This window comes from Vicugna pacos, unplaced genomic scaffold (genome assembly GCF_048564905.1).
Source record: "Vicugna pacos unplaced genomic scaffold, VicPac4 scaffold_19, whole genome shotgun sequence".
In the NCBI taxonomy this organism is placed as follows: domain Eukaryota; kingdom Metazoa; phylum Chordata; class Mammalia; order Artiodactyla; family Camelidae; genus Vicugna; species Vicugna pacos.
The window spans coordinates 64146695-64173556 of record NW_027328740.1 but is presented as its reverse complement, the minus strand read 5'-3'; the positions used below and the strand labels follow the sequence as shown (position 1 = coordinate 64173556).

The following is a 26862-nucleotide window of genomic DNA, read 5'->3' as shown; positions in this document are numbered from 1 at the left end:
TTTCTCCATCTGACTGTTTTATGCTAAATTTGGATATCAAACCCTCACTCCATACGGAAAGCTCAGGCCTTAGCTGCAGCACAGTTACATCCCGTGGAAGAAAGCCGATCAAGGGAGAACAGGAGAGTTTCCCTTCAGAAGCTGCTAAGTGTGGTTTTGCACCTGTATGTCATTTACAACCACGCCATCGTCAAAGGAGTAAGACCTTACATCTGTGGGGCAAAAAGCACTGCGGTGGTTCCGAACCATGAAAGAACACTGAGCTTTGTGCAACAGTCCTGAGGCACTTAAAGCGTACTTTCTCTGAAAGGCTCCGAAACTGACTCACTTCACCATTTCAGGTACAACCGGAATTAGTAGAGAGAACATGCCCTTGAAGTCTGACAAGGCCCTGCTGGAATCCTGCTACAGCATTTACTAGCTGCTAAATGAACCAATTCCTTAAACCTCTGAGGAGGCTTCCCAATCTTCAAAACGGGGCTGCCACCGCCCACTTGGGAGGCATGGATGTGAATGCAACACGCAAGTAGGGCGGCCGACTGGTACGTGACACGGGGCCTGGCTAGTTTCCCTCCGCTGCCCTTCTCCCCCTTTAAACTTGCACTGTTCCCCCTGGTAAGGGTGAAGCCCCAGGAACAGACTGCCCGATTCTTCTGTATATCCCCGGATACATACCTTACCCTTAGGAGGTCAGAAAAACAACTGCCTCCTCCCCAGTCACTATCAATATTCTTAAGAGTCTGGGTTTTTTTAACTCTATGTTTCAGGGAGACTATTCAAGAATTGTTCAACCACCGTTCTCCAGGTTGGCTCCTCTCCCAACGCCCATCCCTTCTTACCTCAAATCTTCTGTCTGATTGCCTTTTGTTCGTGGGAAAGAGAGTCCGCTAGGGTGCGGACTCCCTAGGCCTCCCTCCCTTCATCACAGGAGAGTGTGACTACATTCTCCCAACTCCCCACTCCGACTCCAGCTTCTGAGGAGTTTCCCCTTCTGGACCCTGAAGCCTCTGGATCGTCCCAAGACGCGCACACGTGGCCAAAACCCTCTCTTCAGATTTCTTCCTGGGTGGGCCTGCCCACCCCCCAGAACCTTAAGGATAAATGCCATTGCTCTGAAAATCACAAACGCCGCTGTCTGACACACCAAAGCTGCATGGTCCGGGCTTTCCTCCAAACCAGACACAGCCCTGCCCCCCCTCAGACACAGTCTGCACCTCTTGAGATGAGCTGATCCACTTGCACGGCTGTGAACACCAGCTAAGAATGACGAATCCCAATGTGTATCTCTAGTCCAGCTCCTTCACCTGAGCCCCAGGCTCATAGACACGAGTGCCTCTTGGAAGTCCTAACTTGGATGACAAATGGCATCTTAAAAATGCCATATGTCAAAAAAAAAAGGCCTTATGTCCACCATTTACTCTAGACTTCGATTCCTGGCAGGTACCTCCCAGGCTCCCCATTTTAGTAACAGCCCCAGCACCCACCTAGGTGTTTGAGGTCACATTCAATTTCCACTGTTCCCTCCACCTGGCCCTGCCCTGGAATCAGTCTTGTTATTTCTGTCGCTAAGCCAGTCTGAAGTCTGGTTCTGCAGGGAGCACGATGGAAACCCACAAGCTCACAGCAAGGTGCACTGAGTCACAGTCCTCCGAAGGGAGTTCCCTGGAGGGGGAGGCATCTCCTGCTGCCAGTCACCTCAGAAGGCACTGGATTCTCACAAAGAAGGACCAGAAGAAGGGACTCAAGGATCTCCCGTGATCTGAGGTTTGAAGGGCCCGAGGTCTGGGGGAGCTCCTAGTTAGCTGACACTCCTGTCAGTGAGCAGATGAGGATGGTAGGAACCCAGACAAGTCTGTTCTCGCTCCGACCCCTTTTCTCTCGGGAGCCACGGGAAAGGCCAGTTTCCAGGGCACAGACCGGCCATCACAGATCCCAGCCGGCATTTGCCAACCCAGACAGCCTAGACTCCTACTTGCGACTCTTACTTCTGTTCTGTTCCCCCCCAGAATGTGATGGACTCTTTCAGAAAGTCTGGACTGTCTCAAGCGAGACCAAGTCAGTGAAGGATGAAGTGTCCACATTTGGACCAGAGCATGAAAGGAGAAACAAGGCCTCATGTCCAGCATGACGGTGGTGGCCAAGCCCTTTCCCTGGGTGAGATGAACCAGGGTCGGGGTGAGAATGCAAGGTCCCTTCACGGCTGACAGGGGTGTTGGAGACTCACTACCGCAAAATAACCACACGGCCGTCAGTGGTGGACATCAGCTGCAACAGACACAGAGTCAGCTATTTACTGCCAAAAAGGGGTAAAAGTAAAGGCCGGTGCAGGGAGGCCTGCACGGCTGCTGAGGCAAACCACAGACCCGGCTCTGAATGCCCACTGGCTGAAGCAGAGAGGAAGCTATGGTCCCATTTAGGGGTCCCTGTGTCCACCAGATCCAAGTGAACCAGCTCCTTAGGACAAGGCAATGTTTTCCTGATACTTAGAAAAACCAGCCTCATAAAGGGAACAAAAGAGTGGCATGGTTTTAGGCCCGCTCCTGCCCCTCTATGAATGCAAAGTAAAGTAAATGGCACTGGGAAGGTGAATGCAAAAAAAAAAACCAAAACACAAAAAACCGGTGACTGCTTCCTCCAACAGCGTCCCCTGCAGCTGCTCACCCCCGAGCCGGCCACTTCCTCACCAGTGACCGCCGGCCAGGAAGCGCCGTCACGCACGTCACACAGCGACAGCCAGGAACCGTGTGCCGAGCACGTTTGTGTAAAAGCCAGAATCAAGCAAGGTGCTGCAGATTTTGACTTTCCAAGTTTAAATACTCCATGAAAAAAATCCCTCAGCAGCCGCCTAAATCAATTCGCATCTCACTTCTTCAAAACAAATAAACAAAATTAGTAAGAGAGCATTTGTTACCAAATATAAGGACGAACTAATAGGTTCCTCAAAGCAAGGACTTTAACAGATATCAAACTCCAGTGGGTGATGTGCTAACATAGCAAAAATTCCAAAAATGTAGAAAATAAGATGACTAGGATAATATACGAATCATGGCAACTGTTAAGTTTTTGCTTTTTATAGCGATGGAGACGGCACAGAGGGCGATCTGGCTATTCCAATGCAGGGTGTGCACAGCCCACATTTTCAGACCGAACAACCTGCTCACGGGGTGGTATAAGGGATAAAGGAAAATAGAAAAAGGAATAGAGGAACAGCCAAAATTAGAAACACACGAGAACAAAAATGACTTTGACAGCATTTACAAGAAATTACGTGAGTGTGATGAGGACAGGGACGCGGGGACGGTGAGACCCACCCTCACCTCCTGATCCAGGGAAGGCAGGGGCCTGAGGGGAGCGATGCTGCCGGGGGACCCCAACGTGGTCAGCGCCCCAAACCAAAACTTCACCTAGATGCGTGTAGACAGCTTTTGAGCTACAAAATGTGGTCGCATTTCAAGCTGGACAACTTTACTCACTCCCACCAAGAGGAACAGGGGAGAATTAGGTTCTGCTCCTGAACCAAAGCATTGTTTAAAAAATTAATGACTGTGTAATAGTAAAAGCAACAATGGAGTAAAAGTCACTGGAGGAGAACGTGCTTGACCCGAGCTCACTGGCCACGTTATCTCACTGACGTTCAGATGCTGGCTGAGCCCTTATGGTACCAGAACAGACAGACCCACCAGGAGGGAGGTTTAATGCGCTGCTGTATTTTGATGCCGGCAGCCATGCCTGGTACACGAGGTTCTGGGTAAACAATGGTGACAGTGTCAACCACTATGGGCTAAGCACACATCCAGCTACTCCGCCAAATCCCAAGGGCAGACTTCAAAAGGCAAAAACAAGCTGGCATTCTCTGTTGGCTCTGCAGAATCAGAGCCAAGCAGTTGCTGAGCAAAAATGTCACCAGTGCCTCCTATGACAAAATAGGAGGCACTGGCGTGGGGCTGGGGCAGGGCTCCAGGCTTCCACTGATCACCCACCAGTCTGTCCAGGGGGTGAAGGAGGTCCCTGCTTTCATTGCACCGATGCACCTACCTTGAATGACGCCTTAGGACTCAACAGGAGGTGACAGGTGAGGTGAACGGAGCCAGCCTTGGTGTAGCACGGTTCTGGCAGCTATGCCCTCAGCAGTGCCCAGTTTCCTAAACCTGACACCTCATCTCCAAGGAGCAGAAGTGTAGTGTGGGCATGTAGATCACAGGGCCCTGTGAGGACAAGTACAGATCATGGCCACGACATGCCTCTCCCCTTCCTTAAGCCATAGAGGAATGTCCGGGGAGGAAGTGAAAATTATTCCAGAGCCTGCCAGGCACCACACGCAGGTGGGACACGGATCCCCTGTGTCTGTCATTCACAGGACTGGTGTGGATTTTCTTTTTATCAATTCTCTGGCATCTTCTCCTCCATCTTACCAACAACAAGAAAGTAGAATCTGACTTTAGAATCACAGAGAATCACAGAGCCCCTCCTGCACAGCGGGCCCGGCAGCACGTGCCATGTCCTCCGACCGTCACCTGTGGGACCGCCATGAGCGCTCTCCAGACTCAAGGCCCGAGGCCGTAGGCCGGGGGGACACAGCTCACCTTACTCTCCCCAGTAAAGGGGGACCACCTCTCGGCAAAGACTTCTCACCCTCTTCTGCCCGAGGGACAGCTTGAAAGATATACAGGGAAACATAGTAGAGGGTGAGGGGTTAGGCAGCCCAGAAGAGATCATCTGCACTTCCAAGGCAGAGTGGGGTCTTTGACCTAATCACAGGGACAAAGTGAGGACGAATTTTTCCCTGCTGTGTCCCATACACCGTGACACGCCTTTCCCTGCGTAAGGAGCTAATTCGGAAGCCCCTGGCAGTGTTTCTGATGCCCTAACTTGGCATGGTGGCTGTCAGGCAGGGGAGAGGGCCTGAGCCGTGCTGGTGCTGGGCCTGGGAGGCAGGAGACATCGGCTCCACCCTGAGCTCAACCAGCACCTCGTTCTGCGTCTCGGGATTCAGAGTCTCATTTATAAGCAAAGGGATGAAACTGTCCCAGGACAGGCTGTCCAACAGGAATGAAATGAGAGTCATGTAAATAATGTTTCTCAGTTGCCACGTTTAAAATGTAACAACAAAAAAAAAAACCAAGTAACTGATTTTAAGAACAGACCTTACTTATTCTACTGTATGTAAAATACTATCATTTTGACGTGTAATCAATATAGAAAGTAACAAGATAGTTTATATTCTTTTTACTAGACAAGTTTCAGCGTCTGATGTGCATTTGACCTACAGCACATCTCAGCTCAGACCGGCCTCCTCCCCAGCACTACTAACAACAGTAGCTGTGGCTACTCTATTGGACAGCAACTCCAGGGGTCCCCCCAAGTGTCCTGGCTGAAAGAGGGGAGTAAGTGTCCACACTAACCCTAAAAGGATCTCTCTGAAACAAAGGCGGATTTAGTTTTAAACGTCTGAAAACCGGCGGGCTACAACTCCTTCCCGCCTTGGCTACAAGAAAGCCCTCCTCCTTGATGATCCCATTCTGGATGTAGGGAAGCAATCTGTCACACAGCCAGGGTGGCCCGGCCTTCAGGTTGACTTGCCTGCTGTCTGTGTCCAGTCCCACGAAGTCCTCCTTCTCAAATAGGATGTAGAGGAGGGGGGTCTTCTCCCCAGAATTTTCGGGGTCCCCATCCAGCCACTTGGACTTGGGCAAGATGAAGAGTGACTCAGTGAAGTCGTCGATCCTCTTCTCCACCACCCTGCAGTCCTCGTAGATTGAAGGCCACGTCGGTGTGCGGCTGCTCGGCCACCTCCCCATACAGCACAAAGACAAAGAGCTGAGAGTCGTAGAGCGTGGTGCCATACAGCTCCTCTGTGCGTGGAGCTTCTAGAAGGTCTTGGCCAAGAGGCAGTCAGTAATGGTGACAAGGCCCATGACATTGCGGTGGGTCTGGAAGTCACTCCATCCATTCTCGGGCGCATAGAGATACCTATAGTAGATACAGAGTGCCCACTGGGAGCCGCACGGTCTGATCTGGCTCACCAAGGAGATTCCATTATAGATGCAAAAGAAATTCTCTAAGATGATCCCCACGGGTTGGACCACAATCGGGAGAGTCTGGCGGTCCTCAGCGCACTGCATGTAGTCAGGGGCGTTCATGTTGCAGGCGCTGCCGAGAAGGGAGGGTAAATCGATGTACATACTGTGCTGTGGGCTGCGGGCCTCACTGGGATGCGGCGACCTGGTGTGCACCAGCCAGAAGGCAAGGGAAGTCCAAGCAAATCGGGGATAAGTTTGTCCTCAGCGTCTGCACATGGCTACTGAAGCTCAGATCACATTACCCAGCTTTTGGTCTAGGCTTCCATCCCCTGCAGAAAAGGATCATTTCTTGTTTTCTGTTTCCAAGCACCTAGGCAGGCCCTGATGCAAAGTCGGTGCTCAAAACTGCTGAATAAATGAATGAATAAAGGAACTGCTTCCCCACCCCTCAGCAGGATATAATGCAAAGAACCATAGTAGGATCAAAATATCTGGATTTCAACGCCAATTTATTTGAACTCCTAAGGTGCAGAATAATGGGTAAGAAAACTTGCTTTGGGGAGGAGGGTAGAGTTCAGTGGTAGAGCACGTGCTTAGCATGTTCAAGGACCTAGGCTCAATCCTCAGTACCTCATTTTAGAAAAATGAAACAAATAAATAAACTTAATTAACCCCCTCAAAAAATATTTTCTCCATTCAAAATTCAAAAAAAACCACCTTGCAATTGACACAACATTGTAAACTTGACTATACTTCAATTAAAAAAAAAACTACTTGCCTTACAAGAATATATCTGGATTATGGAAGTTTGCAAATGTAAAATGCCTAGGGTACCATTTGCATAAGAAGAAGGAACTGTACAAATGTACTATCCCTCATTTATGAGCTATTTTTCCTTTGGGGAGATTATAACCTCTCAGAGATATTTTTCTCATATTAAAAAAAAAAAAAAAAGAAAACATTACCTGATTCTCCATACTGCTGAAGAATCAGATAACCCTATGAAAGCATCTGACCCACAGAGTTTATTCAATAAATGTTTGTTGAATGAATGAATAAACAAGCAAAGTGAATGCTGCTCCCTGCCACAGACCATCATAATGGTACTGCTTGGAAATGCCATGCCCACGTTCCACCCAAATCTTCACTAACCACGTGGGTGACCTGGGCAGACCTGTGTGCTTCTCTCAACACCAGTTTATTCATAAATAGAAATGAGGGCAATAACACAAACCTAAAAGGGTTAGTGAGTCACGAATGAATAGTACCCCAACTTTGCAAGATGGAACTATTAAAGAAAATTGGGCAAAGAGTCCATAGGCCCTCTCCATATTATCTCTTACAACTACATGGGAATCTACATTACATCTAAAAATAAAAAGTCTATTATTTTAAAGAGGCTATTGAGTTTAAATCAGCTCACCATCTCAAATAAGGAACACACAGTACAAATAAGAGAATGCGCAGCCCATGAGATGCACTCAGTAAATATTCCCACTGAACCCACTGGTCCCTCCAAATTCAGAGCATGAGGATGTGTCCTCGTGGCCAGAGGCCACTGCACCTGAAGCTAAAAAAGCTAATGGTCCCCACTTTCAAAAGCCCCTGCCACCAACCTAGGTGTAATTTATTTATTTGTAATTTTTTTTCTTTTTATAAAATAGAAATCCCCAATTGCATAGCCTTCAGGTCACCAAAACCTGACCACAGAGATCATGATGGCAACCCTCCTTGGTGAAACAATAAAATGAAAAGCCATTTCCACAAGACATGTGTGTAAATCTACTAGGGAACTTCATCCTGGACTGAGAGGAAGAGGACTGGGGAGGAGGGGGCAATCTGAGGCACACAGACCCATGGGCCACCTGTCCCACGATGGACATTACACTCAACCCTCACCCTCCAGGAACTTCAAAATACACACAGACAGAGTGATGTGGACAATATATATGTATTTTTAAAGAAATTCCGACTCTCTAGCAGGTCTTGTATCTACCGAGACACAAATGGCTTATGTGTATAATGTTTCACAAAAGCCTTAAAACATTACCACCCCAACTTGACACATTAAGAAACTAGGGATAGAGATTTATCACATTGTGCAAGATTAGAGAGATGCCACATCAGACACTGTATTTAAACCCAAGCCTTTGCTCCAGTGCTCACACAAGAAAGTGTGACATACTGCCCCTTTCCTGCCCTCTCCCTGCAATAAATCTCTGAAGAGTCTTTTCTGTGCCACGTGGAATCACAATCACGTCAATTTACCACTAAGAGCTATGTGACTCCTTGGAGGACGTGTCAAAATCTAAAGGGTTGTGATGGGAGGAGAGATTTGAATTTTCTGTTTCTCAAAGGAAACATGGCTTTAAAAGAAACTGAAAAGCACTTATCTAGTCTAAGCCCTCATTGTGCAGAGAAGGAAATGGAGGCTCAGAAGAGATGAGGAAAGGGACTTATTAACAAATATTGCCTCAGTGCAGCACCAAGCCAGCCCTGGGCCCTTCTGGGGGAGTACCTGGAAGGCCCAGGAAAATGATTGTTAGAAAAAGGAAAGAGAAGAAGCATACAAGGCCCTGTCTCTACACCACCATACCATGAAGTTCCACCAAATTATCCAGTATTGGGTGCAGCCAAAATTTAGGTGGGCTAAAGAGGTTATAGAAACCTGGAAGTCTCAACCATAGTGGAAATTCCAACATTTACTGTTTTTTTCCAAGTTCAAGCATCAGTTCAGTGGGCGCTCCATACGAGGGACTACACGAGGCCTGGAGTTCTCCCAAATACAGATCTCTATTATCACGTGTGCAAACCACACACAGGCCCACCAGAAGAAAAACGCCCACACATAAGATGGAACTACTGAAACAGAAAAGAGCCAACCAGCATATATTGCTAGCAAAAACGGTGCTGCTAGAAATAGACTCATGAACATAGAAAGCAAACTGTTGTTAGCAGGCAGGAAAGGGAGGATTAACAGATACACATTAATAAATATAAAATAAATGACAAGGACCTACTATATAGCACAGGGTACTATTTTCAATTTCTTGTAATGAGTTGTACTAGAAACAATCTGAAAAACATTTATATACATATGCATAAGCTTATAACTGAATCTCTGCTGTACATCTGAAGCTAACATGGTAAATTTACAACACTTCAATAAAAAATAATTTTATATAATAAGTAAAAATAAAAGCAACGCCATAAAAAAAAAAGTAAAAGAACACGGTAATCCCCTTAGCTGTAGGTGGTGGAGAACTCTGCAAGCACCAAGTCCACTCGAATACTCCAGCACTGGCGGTCTCTCATTCTAACCATCAGAGAATCACTTGGCTTCTACGAGGTTACTTTTCTCTTCAGTGAAAGGCTACAGTTCCATCTAATGATGTATTGAATCTCATCATTCACAAACCCAAGAATTAATGAGGATTTCCCATAGGCCTGGCTCTGGACAGATGAAAAGATAGGGTCCCAGATATATTCATGTGTAGAAGAAGTTTATGCCATAAAGACATTAATTCTTCCTGCTTTGATAGACAGATTCATTGCAATTCTGATTAGAATTCCTCCCAGATATTTCATGGAATGTAACAAGTTAATTTATGGTCAGGAACAGCCAAGAAACTTCTTTAGAACCACCACTGGGAAGGGGTGGATAGGTCATGCATTTCAACTGGTCTTTCTGATGTGATGAAAACGTTCTGGAATAATAATGGTTGCACAAATGTGAATATGCTAAAAGCTGCTGAATTGTAACATTCAAGTGGGTGGACTTCATGGTGTGTGAACAATATCACAATAAAGCTGTTATATGAAAAAATCCTTCTTGCCAATTATTTTTCCCTCTATACTACTAGTCTGTCCCACAATTTAAGTAAAACAAACAAACAAAAAAAACCAAAACAAACCAGATTTTGCCAGGAGCTCTTTAGGAGTGCAATGTCCCTGGGTCTCCAACGCCTCAGGTTGTGCTGTTCCTGTTAACACACAGTAGCTGGGCTGGACTAGTTACGGACTATAAGTATCTTTTTAAGATCGACGGTCTCACGTTTCACCCTGGGAGAGTGAATGATGGAGGATGAGACAGCCTCATGCCTTCAGCTCATTTTTAACTGAACCAAGCCCTGCTTTCACCACTGTAATCCCTCTCAGTATAAAAACATGTGACATCAACAAGCACCGCCATCATAACACCTGAAAGTGTTCAAGGTACTTATCTGGGGCAGAAATCCTGATCAAGGAGACAGAAGCTCCCTCAGCACTGCCGCTCCCTTTTCCCGACTCCACCAGGAGAAGCTGGGAGTTACAGCCGCGGGCTCTCAGCCTGGGGAGCAGCGCCCACGCCGCTAATCTGGACCTCAGGGATCGGGAAAGGGAGAGGAAGGCAGCCCCGGGGTCGCGGGGCAGGGAGAGCGGGGTGGGGGGCGCGGGCTGCAGCCCCGCTCGGAGGCCAGCCCCAGCCCCAGCCCAAGCCGCCCGCCCCGTCCGGGTGTGCAGACCCCGCCCGCCCGGGACACAGCCCGCCCAGTGGTGGGGACGGGTCGGCGGCCAAGGAGAGGAAGACCGGGAGGGGAGGACTCGCCGGCGGGAGAGGGGAAGTGGATGCCAGCCGCGGACTGAGGGGAGCCCGGCTGGGTCAAGAGGCGGCAGGGGCACACCTGGCCCTGGGCAGCTGTGGCCGGGGCGCCGGGGCAGGTGGCGCGGGCAGAGGGGTCTGGCCCGAGCAATCCAGCTGAACACACGCTGACTGGCGCCCTGGGGGGCTGTGACACGCCGACCGCCCTCCCGCAGCCGCCTCACCCCTTTCCCGATATCCCCTCACCTTGCACTTCCACAGCCAGAGGCCCCGGCCCCAGGCAGTAGCCAAAGGCCTACAGGGCGACAGAGCTGAGAAGCCATTGGGGCCGATCCCCGGCTCGGAGCTGGAGCTTCCAACCCGCGGTCCAGCTGGCAGCAACTGCGCATGCGCAGGAGGGCCAGCGATCCGCTCTGGGTCCTGAGAGAGAAGGGGAACCGAGGGAGGGAGAATAGGGGAGGAGGAGGGGAGGCGGGGAAAAGTGGAGGGAGACACATGGACAGGAGGAGCAGAGGGAAGGCAGTTATCTGGAATTGGGAGGGGAGTAACAGAGATGGGGAGAAAGCGTTTTACCTCTTGTGGCACCCCGAAGGAGGCAGCAGTCCTGCCTATACACCCTTCTCTTACCCGTCATTGCCCACAGCTCATATTTTACGTCCCTGGCCCAGCCCTCCAGCTAAGGTCTCTGCAGAAACCCTACGGGTATCATACCCGTTGCCCCCACAAGGAGCTAGGTTTACTGTTGCTCAGGGAACCAAGCACCCGCAGGTGTTGTTTCTCAGAACTACCTTGGGAAGAGTACATATTCCCCTTTTACACGCTGGGAAACAGGCAGGCACGATCTCTGCCTTAGCTCCACTGTCCCAAATGTTGGGCTGGCAGGGAGCGGGAGGTAAAATGTCAGAGCCCCAGAAGGAGCAGACTGCCTGAGTGTTGGTGTAGAGTCCCCATCCCTCCTGGGTAAACCACACCCCAACCTCGGGGAATAATCAAGGGCTCACCGTAGGCCCCTGTGTGTGGGAGAGCTGCCCTCAGTCCCAGTGTCCAACTTGCTAGGTAGGTAGAAGTGTTATTGAGTCCAAATTCATTCTCCTCAGTGCAGGACAGGCCAGTAAGTTGGGAGACCAAGTGTTGGGGCATGGAATAGCAAGTTTCTGTAGACCTAGATGGCAAACTAATGTCCTGGAAAACCATCTCCCCAAGTCAGAATTCAGGCTGCTTTCCTATGTGCTTGGTTTTTGCAAACTTCTTGGTGTATGAATTCTTTGTTTTTAGAATCCTTTGTTCTTGCAGCTATCTCCCTGGGTCAGATCCCTGTAAACCTCCAACAAAACAAACGTTATTTTCTATTCTGCAACGTGTTATCTTTATATGATTGGAAAAGTGTTAAATACCCTTAAAGGTCAGAGCCTTCAGAATAGGCTCTCCTGTATATTTTAGGCTCTAGGCAACATTGTTTTACAAGCAAGAAGAAGCCTAGGAGACAGAGCACAGGGTTAAAGTCAAAGGAACAGATCTAATATGGAGTCAGATTTCTTCTTTTCTATTACTGTGGCAGAAGCCACTTGAGGATTTAAATCCCTTAAAGTTAAAAATAAATAAAACTTTAAAGGAATTTACATACATTGGTGGGAACTTGCATAGCATATCTGGAAAAGCACACAAAGGATTGTAAACATTGGCATCTCCAGGGAGGCGTGTAAGAACAGAGGATGAGGGAAAACTTCTTTCACTTGAGTATTTTTTGCTCTGTTTGAATTTTTTTAACCATATGCATATATTTCTTTTTCAGTTAAAATAAATGTGTAATGGAGCAAAGGAGTAACTAGTTCAGCAAATACAGCAGCCATAGACTCACTGAGTCATCATTTTCGATTTAAGCCAGGAAGCATTGATTGTCTCTCTCCTATGTGCCCAGTGCTGTTTTAAAACATTTTTATATATTTTTTTTATAAAATAATAACATGCTATCCCTCACCCCTGCTCAGGGCTGGTGGGAAACCAACTGAGTTTTTATTGAGTTGTTTTCCAAGGAGTAGAGATGAGTTATAAACAGAACACAACTTCAGGGCAAAACAGGCGGACTGGTTTTCCAGCAGGCCAGATAGCGATGACGGGTTTTCAATAGAGGCGCACAGAGGCTGAGAGAGAAAGCCTCCAGGACCCTACAGAAAGCTGCCCACAGTGCCTTCTCCATGGCACTACTGAAATAGGAAAGAACAAATCTGACTCCATATTAGATCTGTTCCTTTGACTTTAAACCTGTGCCCTGTTTCCTAGGCTTAGTCTTGCTGTTTCTGCACCTTTTGTGAAACAATGTTGCCTAGATCCTGAAATATACAGGAGACCCTATTCTCAAGGCTCTGACTTTGAAGGATATTATCACTTTTCCATTCGTATAAAGATAACAAGATACAGAATAGAAAATAACATTTGCTTGTTGGAGGTTTACACGGATCTGACCCAGGTGAAGAGCTGCAAGAACAAAGGATTCTAAAAACAAAGAATTCATACACCAAGTTTGCATCAACCAAGCATTCCCGCTTCCCCTTTTTAATATAAGAAGAGCCTGAATTCTGACTTGGGATGATGGTTCTCCAGGACATTGGTCTACCATCTTCTCCACTGGCTTTACAAACTAAAGCCGCTATTTCTTGCCCCAAATCCTTGTCTCCTGATGTGTTGGCCTATAATGCACGAGTAGAACAAGCGTGGACTCGGAAACACAAACATACATTGAAAGTACGCATTTGGTATATTAAATGACCTGCTTCCACTCGTATTCCTGAGGTTTTCTTCTCTTGACCACTCCTACTATATTTATGAAAAACCTGTCATGTGGACACATTTCCTTCTCTAGCCACTACCCTTCCATGTAAAAACTGATGCCAAGAAGGCAATGGAAGTTGCTAGAAGGTATTACCTGGCCAAAAAAGAGCAGAAGTGGGTTCTGGCTGATGTTCAGGAGCAGGCCGGGGCACCTGACAAGATGTCATAAGTACGGATAGACAGCTGGGCACCAAAGGAGAAGCTTCTAAACTTCCATGAGGGACTTGGATAGGAAGGAACAGTCCCAGACTATAGCTCTGATCCCACCACGAGCTTCCTGGGCAAGGCTGGGCAAGTCATTTAAATTCTCTAGACCCGTGCTGTCCAACACGGGAGCCACCAGCCACATGCAGGATTATGATGTTATTCTGTAGCCAGACAGAATTATAAATAAACACTTTATTGCAAAGGGTCAGCAGGTATAATATTTAAAAACATTATTGGTTATCTTGCCTTAACAAGTTATTTTTGTATGTCTAGCTTTCTGTGGGTTGTAATGCCTGCAACTAATGTTTCCCTTACAGTGAGGTATTTTGAAATTATACGTTACTGGACACAGTACACTCATATCACAGTTGAAAAAAACTGATTAAATAAGCAAGGTGATCTGACTTAGTAGTTATGAGCAGGGGCTCTGGGGCCAGCCTGCATAAGTATTAATTCTCACTCTCCCTCCAGGGAGTTCTGTGTGAATCTTGGACAAATTATTGTTGCTGTTGTTGTTGTTGTTGTCGTTGTCATTGTTATTGTTTGTGCCTCTTTTCCTTACCTTTTAAATAGCGAGGAAAATGTAGACTCTATCCCCTACAGTGTTGGCAGGATTAAATGAGTAAACGTCTGTGCTGCCCACTTCCCTGGGTTTCAGCATTCTCCAGGCAATCAGTGCAAAACACAGTGGCATTCTCCACTGTCTTCGTCAGTCTGGGATTCTGTAACAAATTACCGTGTGTCGGGTGGCTTAAACAACCAGCATATTCCTTATGGTTTGGAGGCTGAGGCTTTCAAGGTCAATGTATCTGGGAGAGGATTGCCAGCTCGAAGATGGCTGTCTTCCCACTATCTTCATGGCCCAGAGAGGAGAGAGAAGCAAGCACTTTGGGGCCCTGTATAAGAACACTAATACCATTCATGAGGGCTCTACTCTCATGACCTCATTTTATCCTACTAATCACCTCCCAAAGGCCCCGCATCCCTATATCATCACCCTGGGAGATGAGGTTTCGACATATGGATTTTGAGGGGATGCATTCAGTCCACACATCGGCTAACTCTCCCAAACATGCAGTCATCAAACCTGTAGCTAATTTCAAAATAATGTTTATATCTCTCTGCCCATTTCCATTCCTACATCTACTAACACTGAAGCCCTGCTACATTTTATTTCTTATTTTCCTTGTGAGGTTTAATTGATTCCTCTAACTCCAAGGATTCGCTCACTCCAGTCTGCTTGACAGCCCTGCCAGGTAGGTCTTCCTTAAAACACCTTCCCACTTCACCTGGTTGTTTTTTAGGTGTAAATGTCAGAATTCTCTCCACACCCCATCCTAGACCTTTAATCCCTTACACTACCACTCACTATGTTATTTTCCTATTACCACTGTAACAAATTCCCATAAGCTTAATAGCTTAAACCAGCACAGACTTATTAGCTTATGGCTGTGGATGTCAGAGATCCAACACAGTTCTCATTGGGATAAATTCAAGATACCAGTAGGGTTCCTTCCTTCTAGAGGGTCTAGAAGAGAATGTTTCCTTTTTTTTTTCCAGTTTACAGAGGTCACCCACCTTCCTTAGCTTGTGCCCCTCAACTTCCTCCATTTTCATGGTCAGCAGCCTTTCTGAACATTGCTCCATTGCTACACCTCCCTCTGATTTTAAACTCAGCTGGGAAATATCCTCCAATTTAAGGACCCCTGTGATTACATTCAGCCCACCTGGACAATCCAGACTACTCACCCTATTGTCTCATCTCAGGATCCCCTTGTCCCATCCCACTCAGGCAGTATGTATGTGGCTGTGACATTCACCTTGTGTAACATTTCCTCATGAGCAATTTATGGTTCAAGGCACTTATAAGTGACTTTTTGTTTTTCTTCCTTATCCTTTCTACATTCAGTTTGTCTGGTGAGATTATATGAATCCATTTTATTTGTGCCCCTGCACTAATCTATAATAATGTATCATGGGTTTAAAGGCTAACTAATAGACAATTTAGGAGACAGAAATCCTCTAAGATTTTTAATCCTAAAATATCTGTCATCCCTTTTGCCATGTACAGTAACATGTCACAGGTGGCTACCCTGTGGCCGGGGAGGGACATGATTCTGCCATCACACTCCCCTCATTCTCACCAATGTGCTGATCAACTAACCAAGGATCTATGCTCTCCAATTCACTCACTTCCTCCTCCTTTCCATTGACTATCCTGTTCCCACCGCTTCCTTCATTCACCACATCAGGATTTCATGACCACATTCTCCCCTAAATGAAATGGGTATCTTGCATCTAATGTCTGACAGCTGTTCTTATTGTATATGCACACACTGACCTACACATAATCCCGTCCATCTCTTTATTTTCCTAGAATCTTCCAGAAGAATCAGTTCCATGATGATGATGATGATACTGACAATGATGACAGGGGCTTCTCAAGGATTCTGATAAAGAGGGAATCGATAAAGGGAGGGAATCATTGCAAAATTGCCCCAGAAACAGGCTTAAAGGTAAATAACTCTTATAGTGTTTAATGAAATTGACTAATATTTAACTATTTTTAAGACTTTATATCACTGAATTTAAAATTTTAACGGGAATTTTCATTCACCACTAACCAAGATTCAACTCTGGGACCAAAATCTAAGGATTTCTGTCTTCTAAAAAATTGTCCACTAGCCTTTTAAACACGTGATCCTTTTAAAAAGTTTAGTGCTGGGCTGAAAATAAGCAGGATTCATATAATCTCACGAGACACAGTGAATGTGGAAAGATTAAGAAATAAAAACAAAAAGCCATTCATAACGTCTTGAACTTTATGTTGCTCACAGGAGAAAATGTTTGCCAATGTGTGTGTCACATCAACATGACGACTGAGTGGGATGGGGAAGCTGATCTTCCTCATCAGTCATTTATGCTGATTTGTTAGATGCCAAAACAGTTTCCTCATTGAAATTGCTTCTAACAAGTATGGAAGAATTTAGGTTCTACCAAAAGCAGGCTAAATATTTTCCCCTGCTTTCAGGTCTCTGGACTGAATGTCCCCACAAGAAGGACATGGTTATGTTTCATAGGGAAGTCTTCCTGAGAAGCAACAGGCTTTTCTAGGGCAGAACTGCAGGGCCCCCCATGGAGGGCTGGAGGAGGTCTAGAGGGGACACTGGAAAAACAGCAGGAGTGAATTCAGATACTGCTGCTCAGGTCGCCAAAGACAGCATTGCTATCTCTAAGGATATGACATTCTCCCAAATTTTCCATGAGTGAAGGAGCCTCTGAACACTAAGCAGGTTGTTAAGAAACAGCAGCACATAATTTGCGTGACAACACAATTAGAGTATGATTTGATATTTGGAAAATAACTAGCCCATTGTTCTTTGAAACTGCAGCAGTAGCAATAGAAATAAAAAAGACTGAGCCGTCTTGGAGACAACAATCAATAAACAATTCTAAATCTGCAGAATTCCTTGACAATATTCAAGCAATGAGCTAGATGTGTGCTGCAGATACCTCTTACTGCAGGGCTCACTCCTGCAAAGCATAGAACTAGTTTCTCAGCACACAGAGGGAACCAAGTCAAGATTCCTAATCTTTTGAGATTTACTAAATGGCTGGAAAGGTCAGACAAGTACATACAGGCAAATATGATTAAATGTAATCAAATAATATCAAATGTGATTTGAGCACAGACGAAAGAGAAATTCCTTTCACCTGGGATCTAGAGAGACTTCTTCAGAAAATGTGGCTTTGGAGACGGCCAAAGACATGGGTGGAATTTTGGCAGAACAGGATGTAAGGAATTTAAAAACTTATTCTATAATTCATATAAAAATTCAAAGGATCCCAAAAATCCAAAACAACTTTGAACAAGAAAAACAAAGTTGGAAGACTTGCACTATCTGATTTTCAAACTTTTTTTATAAAGCTACAGTAATCAGAAATTAGGGTGTTGGTGTAAAACAGGAAAATAGAATAATGGAACACAATAGAATGTTCAGAACTAAACCAAGACTTATACAGACAATTGATTCTCAAAAAGGATGCTGTGGAGAAAGGATCTTTTCAGCATGTAGTGCTGGAACAATTAGATCATGATACGCAAAAAAAAAAATGAACTTTGATCCACACCTCACAAAATATACAAAATTTACCTCAAAATGGATCATAGATCTTAATAGGAAATCTAAAACTATAAAACAGCTAGGAGAACAAGCATAGGCTTAAGGTTTATGGCCTTGGGTTTGGCAAATTTTTCTTTGCTATGACACCAAAAGTATCATCTATTTTAAAAAGAAACTGATAGAGTGAACTTTATGAACATGAAGACTCTTCAATGCTCTTCTAAACACTGCTAAGCAAATGAAAAGACAAGCCATAGACAGAAGCTATTTGCAGATCATATATCTGATAAAGGTCTCTCTTTGTATCTGATCCAGAATAAAGAGGTCTCAAAATTCAATAATAATTCAAACACCTGAATGAATGAGGCCAGAAAACACACTTCAGTAAAGATATCCAGATGGATAATAAGCATATGAAAAGATGCTGATTAAAGGTGTCATTAGTCATTAGAGAAATGCTTTTAAAAACCACAGTGAGATACTAGTTCACATACATACTAGAATGAATACAGTTAGAAAGACTGACCTTACAAGGTGCTGGCAAGGAAGTAGAGCAACCAGAACTGATACACACCACGAGGAATTTACAATAGTACAACCATTTTGGAAAAGTCTTTAACAGATTCTTTTAAAAAGGTAAACACCTGTGTACCATATAATCCAGACATTCCTCATCTGGTGCTTTAGAAAGGAAAAGCATATGTCCATACAAAGACTTATAACCAAACATTCACTGCTATTTTATTTATAATAGCACAAGTTGTAAATAACCCATGCATCCATCAAGAAGTAAATGCAGAAAGAAATGATGGTCTATACAAACACTGCTCACAATAAACTCTTCAGTAAAAACTCAGCACTAAACAATACACTACTATAAGACAAACAAGCTATTAATACAGCAACACAGATGATTCTCAAAATAATTACACTGAATGAAAGAAGTCAGACAACATAGAGTAGATACTGCATGAATCCATTCATATAAGGATCTTGAAAATGCAAACCACTATGTTGTGATAGAAAGCAGATCAATGGTTCCCAGGGGAAGAGACGGGGAGGGAGGGAGGGACAACAAAAGTCAGGAGAGAAGCTTTGTGGGTGATGGGTATGTTCACTGTCTTGAGTGTGCTCATGGTTCCTTGGGGATATACTTACGTCAAAACGTATTAAGCTGTACACTTTAAACGTGTGAAAATTATTTTGCCAAGTATAACTCAAAGCTGTTTTAAGAAAAAAGGCACTTTAGTCCTGATCCACCTCAGCGCCTGATTGGAGTGACATGATCAGTCCCTCACACTGTCTGCCTAACGGGAAGGTAGAAAAGCTCTCACGGAAGATAACATGGATTTTTCATTTGCAATGTCTGCCATGTAATAAAGAATTTCTAGACATGCAACATGTCCAGACTATATGACAGATAACATGAGAATAAGGAGCATTAGACAAAGGATGCAAACCCCAGGTGATGTAGGCATCAGAGTTACCAATAAAGGCTATAAAATACTTTTAATATATTCAAGAAAATAAGGAAATGATGGGACAATAGATAACAGGGTAGAGACTTTCACCAGAGAAATATACTGGAATGTAGTTTTAGGAAAAGTCAAACTGATACTCTAGAACTGAAGCTTTCAGCTCTGGAAACAGGTAAACAGAGCTAATTAGGATCCCTTTTAAGTAAAACTTTCAGTAATTCTGGGTAAAATATAACAACAAATTAACACAGAGCTAACTATGGAGAGAGAAGTTCCCTGATGACAATACAAAGAGGACACTTAAAGCCCAGAGTGGTCATCTTGTGAGCTGATGCCACCGCACCCTGGAGGGAAGGGGTTTTCATCTGCACATAAATAGGGATACAATGTCCATGTAGGAAAAAGGGTCCATACCAGATGTAGAAGACTCTTCCTCTATATCTATATAGTCAGAGACAGAGATGTAAAGTGGCAGCAGAGGTCACAGTGACATAGGGCCCTGGGCCAAGGAGTGTGAGCACCTCTGCAAGCTGGGAAAGGTAGGATGACAAATCCCTCCCAAGAGCCTCGGTGTGGAACTTAGCCTTGGCCACTCGTTGGTTTTAGCCCACTGACATTGACTTTGCACTACTGCACCCTAGAACAGTGAGAAGATGAATGTGTATTGCTTTAAGCCACTGAGTCTGTGGTCCTTTGTTACAACAGCAATAGGAAAGGAACTCAGGAACCAATATGAACTTGAACCACAGGCTGCCTGCTGTGCTGGCAGGAAGTCCTTTGTCTCTGATCCTGGGGGAGTGTCCTGTCCTCTGGCAGCATCCACAAACTACCTCATGCTAACTTGGCAGTTTGCAGAGGGTTAAATCTTATCCCTGCACAGTTCTTGATATTTAGTTAATAAAAATGATGGTGTCATCATGGGTATTTTTCCATCTTTTAAATACCCTTCAGTCTTCTAATAAAGCTACTTCTAATTAAGAGACCGTGTAAATAGTTTTCAATCTTCATAATAAATAACTGTGGTTTTATCTGGTTACTTAAATTATGAATAATAATGTTCACATTTGTAAAAGTTATTAAAATCAACATTGTTTAATGAAAATATCATTTCTTTTCGCATGAACATGTATTAACTACAAGAAATGTTCCATGCTTTCTTCTACGATTTACTGTTAGAGCCTTAAAGAATAATATTTTCCTCAAAAGATATTACGGCAAAGGGATTTCTTTTGGTGGAACTGTTCCGGCATCAAATCTGGTGCATGTCTCAGGCCACTGGCAACATAGAGATGATAGAAATTAGGAGGCATTATAAACACAGAATCATTTTTAAAGGAATTAAAAAAACTGGATGTGTGTAAACAAAGAATCAGAGAATATTCTGGTGAAATAAATGTATTTTTCAGCTTAAGCAAGACATGGGGTGAATAAATCTGAAATGAAAAAACCACCCAGAGATTAGCAGCGAGTCATGCACGCAGTGTGAATGATCAAAACCAAGTTGTTTCCAAACCAGTGTGCAGGCTTGATGCCTTCATGAATCAAATCTGTGTGGCACCAGGCCACCTCGAATACATGTTGATGAGGTATTTATAAGCCCTTCACCATCCCAAATCAAAGCCCACGCACGAGCCACAAGACCATCACCTACACATTTGGAAAACACACAACATGGTGAATAGCACTTTTCTTGTTCAGTAGCCGGTGGCAGCGAACTGTCAGCAGACAGAGATACAGGGACACAGAGGCACCTCCCCTCACTCAGCTGATAAACTTCCGTGCATCCCTGGGGACAGGATTGTCATAAAATGCACCATGGATTGATCCTCCTCCTAGGAAAGGAACCGTAGTGCTGTCATTAGGTTTGAGCAGGGGTGGGTGGAGGATCTCAGAAGAGTTGTTTCAGCACACCAATAGAATTCTTGGCCACCGTGACCACGAAAGACAAGTCCCCTGGCATCCCGGTAGGCACTTGGGCTCCTGACAAAAGCTGGGCTCAGTAAAGGGTTGAGTAGAAGGCACAGACCTGAGGGATGCCCCAGCAATAGGCAGGAGGTAGGGCCTGGTTTATACTGCTCTGGGTGTATCCCAGACTCATCCGAATACGAAATCAGAAATTTGCAAAACAGCAGAGCTGGGGTGGATCATCTACTCCAGACTCCTCACCTTACAGTTAAAAGGGTGGCAACCCTGACAGGCAAAGCAACGTGCTAAAGGCAGAGCGTGGAAGTCGCAGTGCCAGATGAAACGCAGCGTGCAACCCCCGTTCAAGGCCGCTGACTCTGACGACGGGGCCAAGGTTTCCAATGAGGAGAATAAGACAGTGTAAATACATTGTTCCCCCTAAAACCCCAAATGTTTTTTAAAGGCACAAAAACTCACCTTAACTAGATCTCTTCTGAGGGGGCTCTCTTCTGCTTCTTCGTCTTTCTGTCTCCATTTCCCTCTCTCAGACACAAACACATTCAGTTTTGTGAAAGGGGACTTCCTTCCATACAAAGACAGACTTCACATCTTCAGAAAGATACCTGAGAAAGCACGTTTCTCAATTCAAGTCTTTGTGTGAGTTCTGGGCAACTGGCTTATTTTCTAGAACAATCGGTAGTTACAAAATCAGGAAATCATCTTCCACAAAGGCAGAGTTCTGGTCCGTGTTGATAAAGTTGGGGATGTCACATTTCATGAGTCTGTTCGGCTCCTCCTCTGGCCACCTGCTGCATCTGATGGCTTCCTGGAGCCGAATAACACTGTAAAGGGCTATGGTAGGGATACCAGCTTTGGCCTTGTCCAAGTGGTCCACTTCATTGATGTAGCAGTGAAAGAGGGACCTAGATTCGTCATTGCACTGCCAGAGAACACCTTGGGCAGCAGCGGTCTTCCAAAGTCTGACACAAAGCTGTTGAGTCTAAATCTCTTCTCGGGAGACTCTGCATTGCTACAAAGAAAACCAAAATAAAATATCGTTCACAGTGTAGCTCGGTGACCTGAAGAATCATAGTTTTTGCCATCTACTGAGAGTAAATCACTGCACAGAGCATGCTGACATGCACTGGAATTGAAAGACATCACTTCTGAACACATACAATTAAACCCAAGGCAAAAGTCTAAAGTGAGGGCCCATGGACCATCCTAAAAAGACATCGTTCCCTGAGAATCCTCAATATTGGTGCCTCGCACACCAGTGTTTCTCCATGGGACACTCAGATCTCTTCATCAGGATTCGTTAAAGTGCTTCTTAAAATGCAGAATCCTGGGGTGCACACCCTCAGAGTCTCCAGAGGTAGCGACTGGTAGTCTGTATTTTCATAGCCACCAGGATAACTAAACATGCTCAGGTTTAGCACCGCAGTCTACATCGGGTCACCTGAGCATCGACAATTCTGTCTCACGGGATGGGGGGTGCCATGTGTGTCAGGGTGCTGTCCTACCCATGTGTCTCCCTTGATTCTCAGAACTGACAGTGCTGCCCCATTGGGCACGAAATACCACCGTTTCACAATGCATACGCAGGGCGCCCAACTGAAAAACAATCAGTGATAGGAGAGGGGACAAAACTCAGCTTCCTGTTACCTTGTTTCACTTACTGTGGGACGAGTGATCAATTCAAGGGTAATAAATCAGTGAATGAGTGAATAACATGACTCGCGTTAGTCCCACGAGTGCCTGGAAGAGCAAGCCTGGGCACATTGAGAACCATAACAGCCCATCTACTTAAATGTCATCCTCCACAGATCTATGTAAAGGTTACTTCCACCCAGGCAGTGACTCCAGAAGGGCAAGAATCATGTATGAACACACTCTCAAATCCAGAACAGAACCTGACAACAATTAGGCTCTGGAGTCTGTGTTTAGCGAGTGTGGAATCTCAGTGATTCCAGCTCTTACACCTTGCCTTCCCATCCCACCACACACGATATGGCCCTTATGTCCAGTTCTCCCGGGGCTGGGGCCACGGAACCCATTTATAGGACTGGAAGAATCTGATCATTTAAACCATCCCCCAGATTATCATCAAGAGTCACCTGCATTTCAGGGATCAGTAATCCCAGAAGCTTTGCAGTTCAGGCAGCTGAGGGATTTTTATATCAGCTCTGTCTTCTACTGTGACTGCCTGGGTGACATCAGACAAGGAATTCTGAAAAGCCTGAACTTTTCCTTTCAGGAATAATCTAATTAACAAATCTCGTTGACCACTCAACAAATGTGATGTGAAGAACAATAATTTACACAGGAGTACAACATTCACTAGGTCGTGGATTTAGAATCAGAGGAAAATCATTTTAGAAAGATTGACAGAATGTAGCTTTAATGCGAATTTAAGTATTCTTACCTTTCAGTAAATTATCTTCCCCTACTTATCACTTCACCCAAGTTTAAAAGATGTCTGAGAACAGGGATGAGTGTGTCAGCAATCTGAGACCCAATAACCTAAAATGTCACCTAGGAAAAAGAGGGGAGTAACACATTTTTAAAAAGCATGGTGAGGATGGCGGGGCCATCCCCAACCCCAGACTAAGAAGCTCTGAGTAATAGCTTTCCTGCCTGCCTGGGGCATCAGCTGATGTGAAAATCCACCCAGAAACCTCACTGTCCAGCAGCTCTTCCATAACACAGGCTACACTTTCTCAGAATTAAGAATTGCATCCAGTAACCACTTCGCTGAAGAATAAAGACAAAGGAGAACAAGAGAGTTCTGCCCCTCCCAAGGGAGAGCCCAGACCTCGGGCTGCATGCACTGCGCCCACCTCCCTGGAGAAGAATAAACTGGAGAAGGGCGTTCTGCGAAACTGCGGCAGCAAAGGTTGAGATGGGAACAAATTGACCAGCTGGCCAGGGACAGCCCCCTCCGTCGCTGCCTTGGCGGCTGCCTCAGCCCTCTCAGCCCATCCTGCCCACCTCCGGTGGCTAAGCTGTCAGAGAAATTGCTTTGCGACCTGGAGCAACAGAGGCTGCCCTCAGGCCAATCTGCGGAAAAGATGGGAGCTAAACCCCCAGCTCCCGAGCGGCAGGCTCCATACCCCCGCCAACACCCCGACGCCCCCGCACCCTACCGCAACCCCGGGGAAATATGACCCGAAGAAGTGTGACCTGGGAACGAGGGGCAGCAGAGGCCGCCCCCACGTCAGGCCTGCAGAGAGATTGGAGCTTATCCTCCAGCTCTCCAGGGGCAGCCCCTGTCCTCTCCACCTCCTGATCTCACCGCGCCCACCTTCCAGGAGCAATCAGACCAGGTGTGGGGTGTCAGGCGAATCTTGCGCCAGAGAGGACGTCCCCAGGCCAGGTCAGGGGAGAGGAGAAGAAGTGGCCCCATTAGGCGGGGCAGCCGGCCGTCGCAACTGCCTCTGCCCCTTGACCGCATCGGGCCCGTCTCCCAGGAGCAAGCTGACCTGGAGACGGGCATCCGGCTTCTTGGGCAGCAGAGGACGCCCCCAGGATTGGTCACGGGGAAGAGGAGAGCAAATTGACAGGCTCCGCGCTGCAGGTCTTCTACCCCCGCCATCGCCACCCCTGCACCTTAAAGGCACCGCCCAGGGCGCCCCTCCCCCAGCAGGCTGAGTGGGACAGGTGCTTCTGGTGACCTGGGGCAGGAGAGGCCACTCCCACACCAGGCCATCGGGGAGACGGGAGCCAATCCACCAGCTCCCCAAGGCAGCCCCTACCCCCGCAGCAGCCACCACTCTTGCCCATGACCTCACAGTGGCCTCCTCTAGGGAGCAGGCTGACCTGGAGATGGACGTCCGACGAACTAGGGACAACAGGGACCGCCCCCAGGGCAAACCATGGGGGGAAGTGGGAGCAAATGGACAAGTTCCATGGGAAAACCTGCCGCTGCTGCCACCACCCCCAAAGAACCAAGTCCAACTCCCGGGGTCAGGCCGACTAGGATACACGCGTCTCATAACACAGGGCAACAGCGACCGCCCCCAGGACAAGACGCGGGGAAGATAGGAGCAAATGGGCCGCTCCCCCGCTGCAGGCCCCCGACCACCGCCACCCCTGCACCCTGACTACCCTGCCTCCCGCCCCCAGCAGGCAAAGTGGGACAGGGGTGTCCCGGGACCTGGAGCAGCAGAGGCCGCCTTCAGGCCACGCGGTGCAGACATGGAGCTAATCCACAGTCTCCTCCGGGGCAGCCTCCCTATGCCTGCAGCCACCACCTTACCAGCCCCCTGACCGCACCGCACCCATCTCCCAGGAGCAAGCTCACCTGGAGTCGGACCTGAGGCAAATCTCCGGCGGCAGACGTCGCCCCCAAGCCAGGCCGTGGGGGAGAGAAGAAATGGAGCAACTCCCTGGAACACATCCCCTGCCCCTGCCGCCTCCGCCGCCGCCTCCCAGGAGCAAGTTCATCTGGAGACCCGCGTCCCGCCTCTAGGGCAGCAGAAGCCGCCCCTGGCTCCGCCTCTGGGGAGAGCGGAGCGAATTGATCGGCTCCCCCGCGGCAGCCTCCCTCCCCCTGTGGGTCCCGCACCTTAACGGCCCCGCCCCCACTCCGCACTCAGCAAGCTGAGTGGGACAGGAGTGTCCGGCGACCTGGGGAAGAAGAGGCCGCTCCCAGGCCCAGCAGCCGGGACAAGGCAGCTATTCCACCCGTTCACCAGGGGTAGACCCGCTCCGCCCCTCTGCCGCTGCCACTGCCTTCTGACCTAACCGCCCCACCTACCAGGAGCAAGCTTACCTGGAGTGCAACATCTGGCGAATCTCCGGCGGCCAAGCCCCACCCCAGGCCAGGCTGCAGGGAAGAGAAGAAATCGATCGGCTTGCCCGGGCAGCCTCCCAACCGCCACCGCCGCCGCCGCAGCCCTAAAGCATTGCAATAGCCTACCGGGGTCAGGCTGACTGCAAGGATGTGCACTTGCCTTCTTATCCTGGCCAGGTCCCTGAGCACCTCCCTGCATCCCTACACTCCCTGCACCTCTGCACCCCTGCTACTCTCTGCAATTCTGCATCCCTCCACCCCCACATCCCCTGAAATGCCTGCGCCCTCCACAGCCCCTGCACCCCTGTCACCAGTTACACTTTTGCACTGCTTACACTCCTGCACCCCTGCATGTCCCACACACCACCTCTTGGGCCTTTGGCAGAGTCTCTGCTGTTAGACCAATGCACAGTGACTCACTCTTTGCCAGTATATGATGCATCAGTGGACGTCAGGGGTTGCCTGCAGGAAGGTACATGTTCCCGGTCACTAGCCTGGGCCACTAGGGTGATCTCTGTGAGGTCACCCAGGACGGGTTCAGAGATGCTGTTCTCTGGGAAGAGAGGAGTTGAAACCGGTCTTGAGGGCAGAGCTGTGCTCACCAGGCCGTCCACGCTTCATGTTTTACACAGGGCTTCGGAGAAGTGAAATGGATCCGGCCAAGTAATACCGGCCTGCTGTGAGCCCACCTCAGTCCTGGGCTCTGAGTCAGACCGACTGGCTCCCTCAATCAGGGCCCAGTTTGGGCACCTGAATGGTCCCTTTGAGGCATCCCAACAGTTCTCAGGATGAAGTCTGGCTGCTTCCACCCCATGGCCCTCCCTCCTACTGTGCTGGCCTCAGGAAGGTTCCTTATATGGGGAAGAAGGCAGCCCACACCCTACCCCACCCCTCACCTTTCTCTAACCCAGGCTGGTGCTCT

At 47.2% G+C, this 26862-nt stretch overlaps 1 protein-coding gene across 3 annotated transcripts in view; it reads right to left on the bottom strand.

Annotated features, from left to right (window-relative positions):
• LOC140693122 (uncharacterized) overlaps positions 1–21899 on the bottom strand; it is a 141399-nt gene extending 119500 nt beyond the window's left edge. For 2 of the 3 annotated variants that reach the window (XR_012068801.1, XR_012068802.1), the window contains exon 1: positions 10849–11034. Coding sequence is in view for 1 of the 3 variants with exons in the window: in XM_072957179.1 (XP_072813280.1) it covers positions 10849–11099 (251 nt within the window). In the remaining 2 variants the exon portion in view is untranslated. Of the gene's footprint in view, positions 1–10848; positions 11130–14200; positions 14361–21622 lie in introns of those variants that run through there. The other variant, XM_072957179.1, reaches the window with a different exon arrangement.
• Between the last annotated feature and the right edge of the window lie 4963 nt (positions 21900–26862).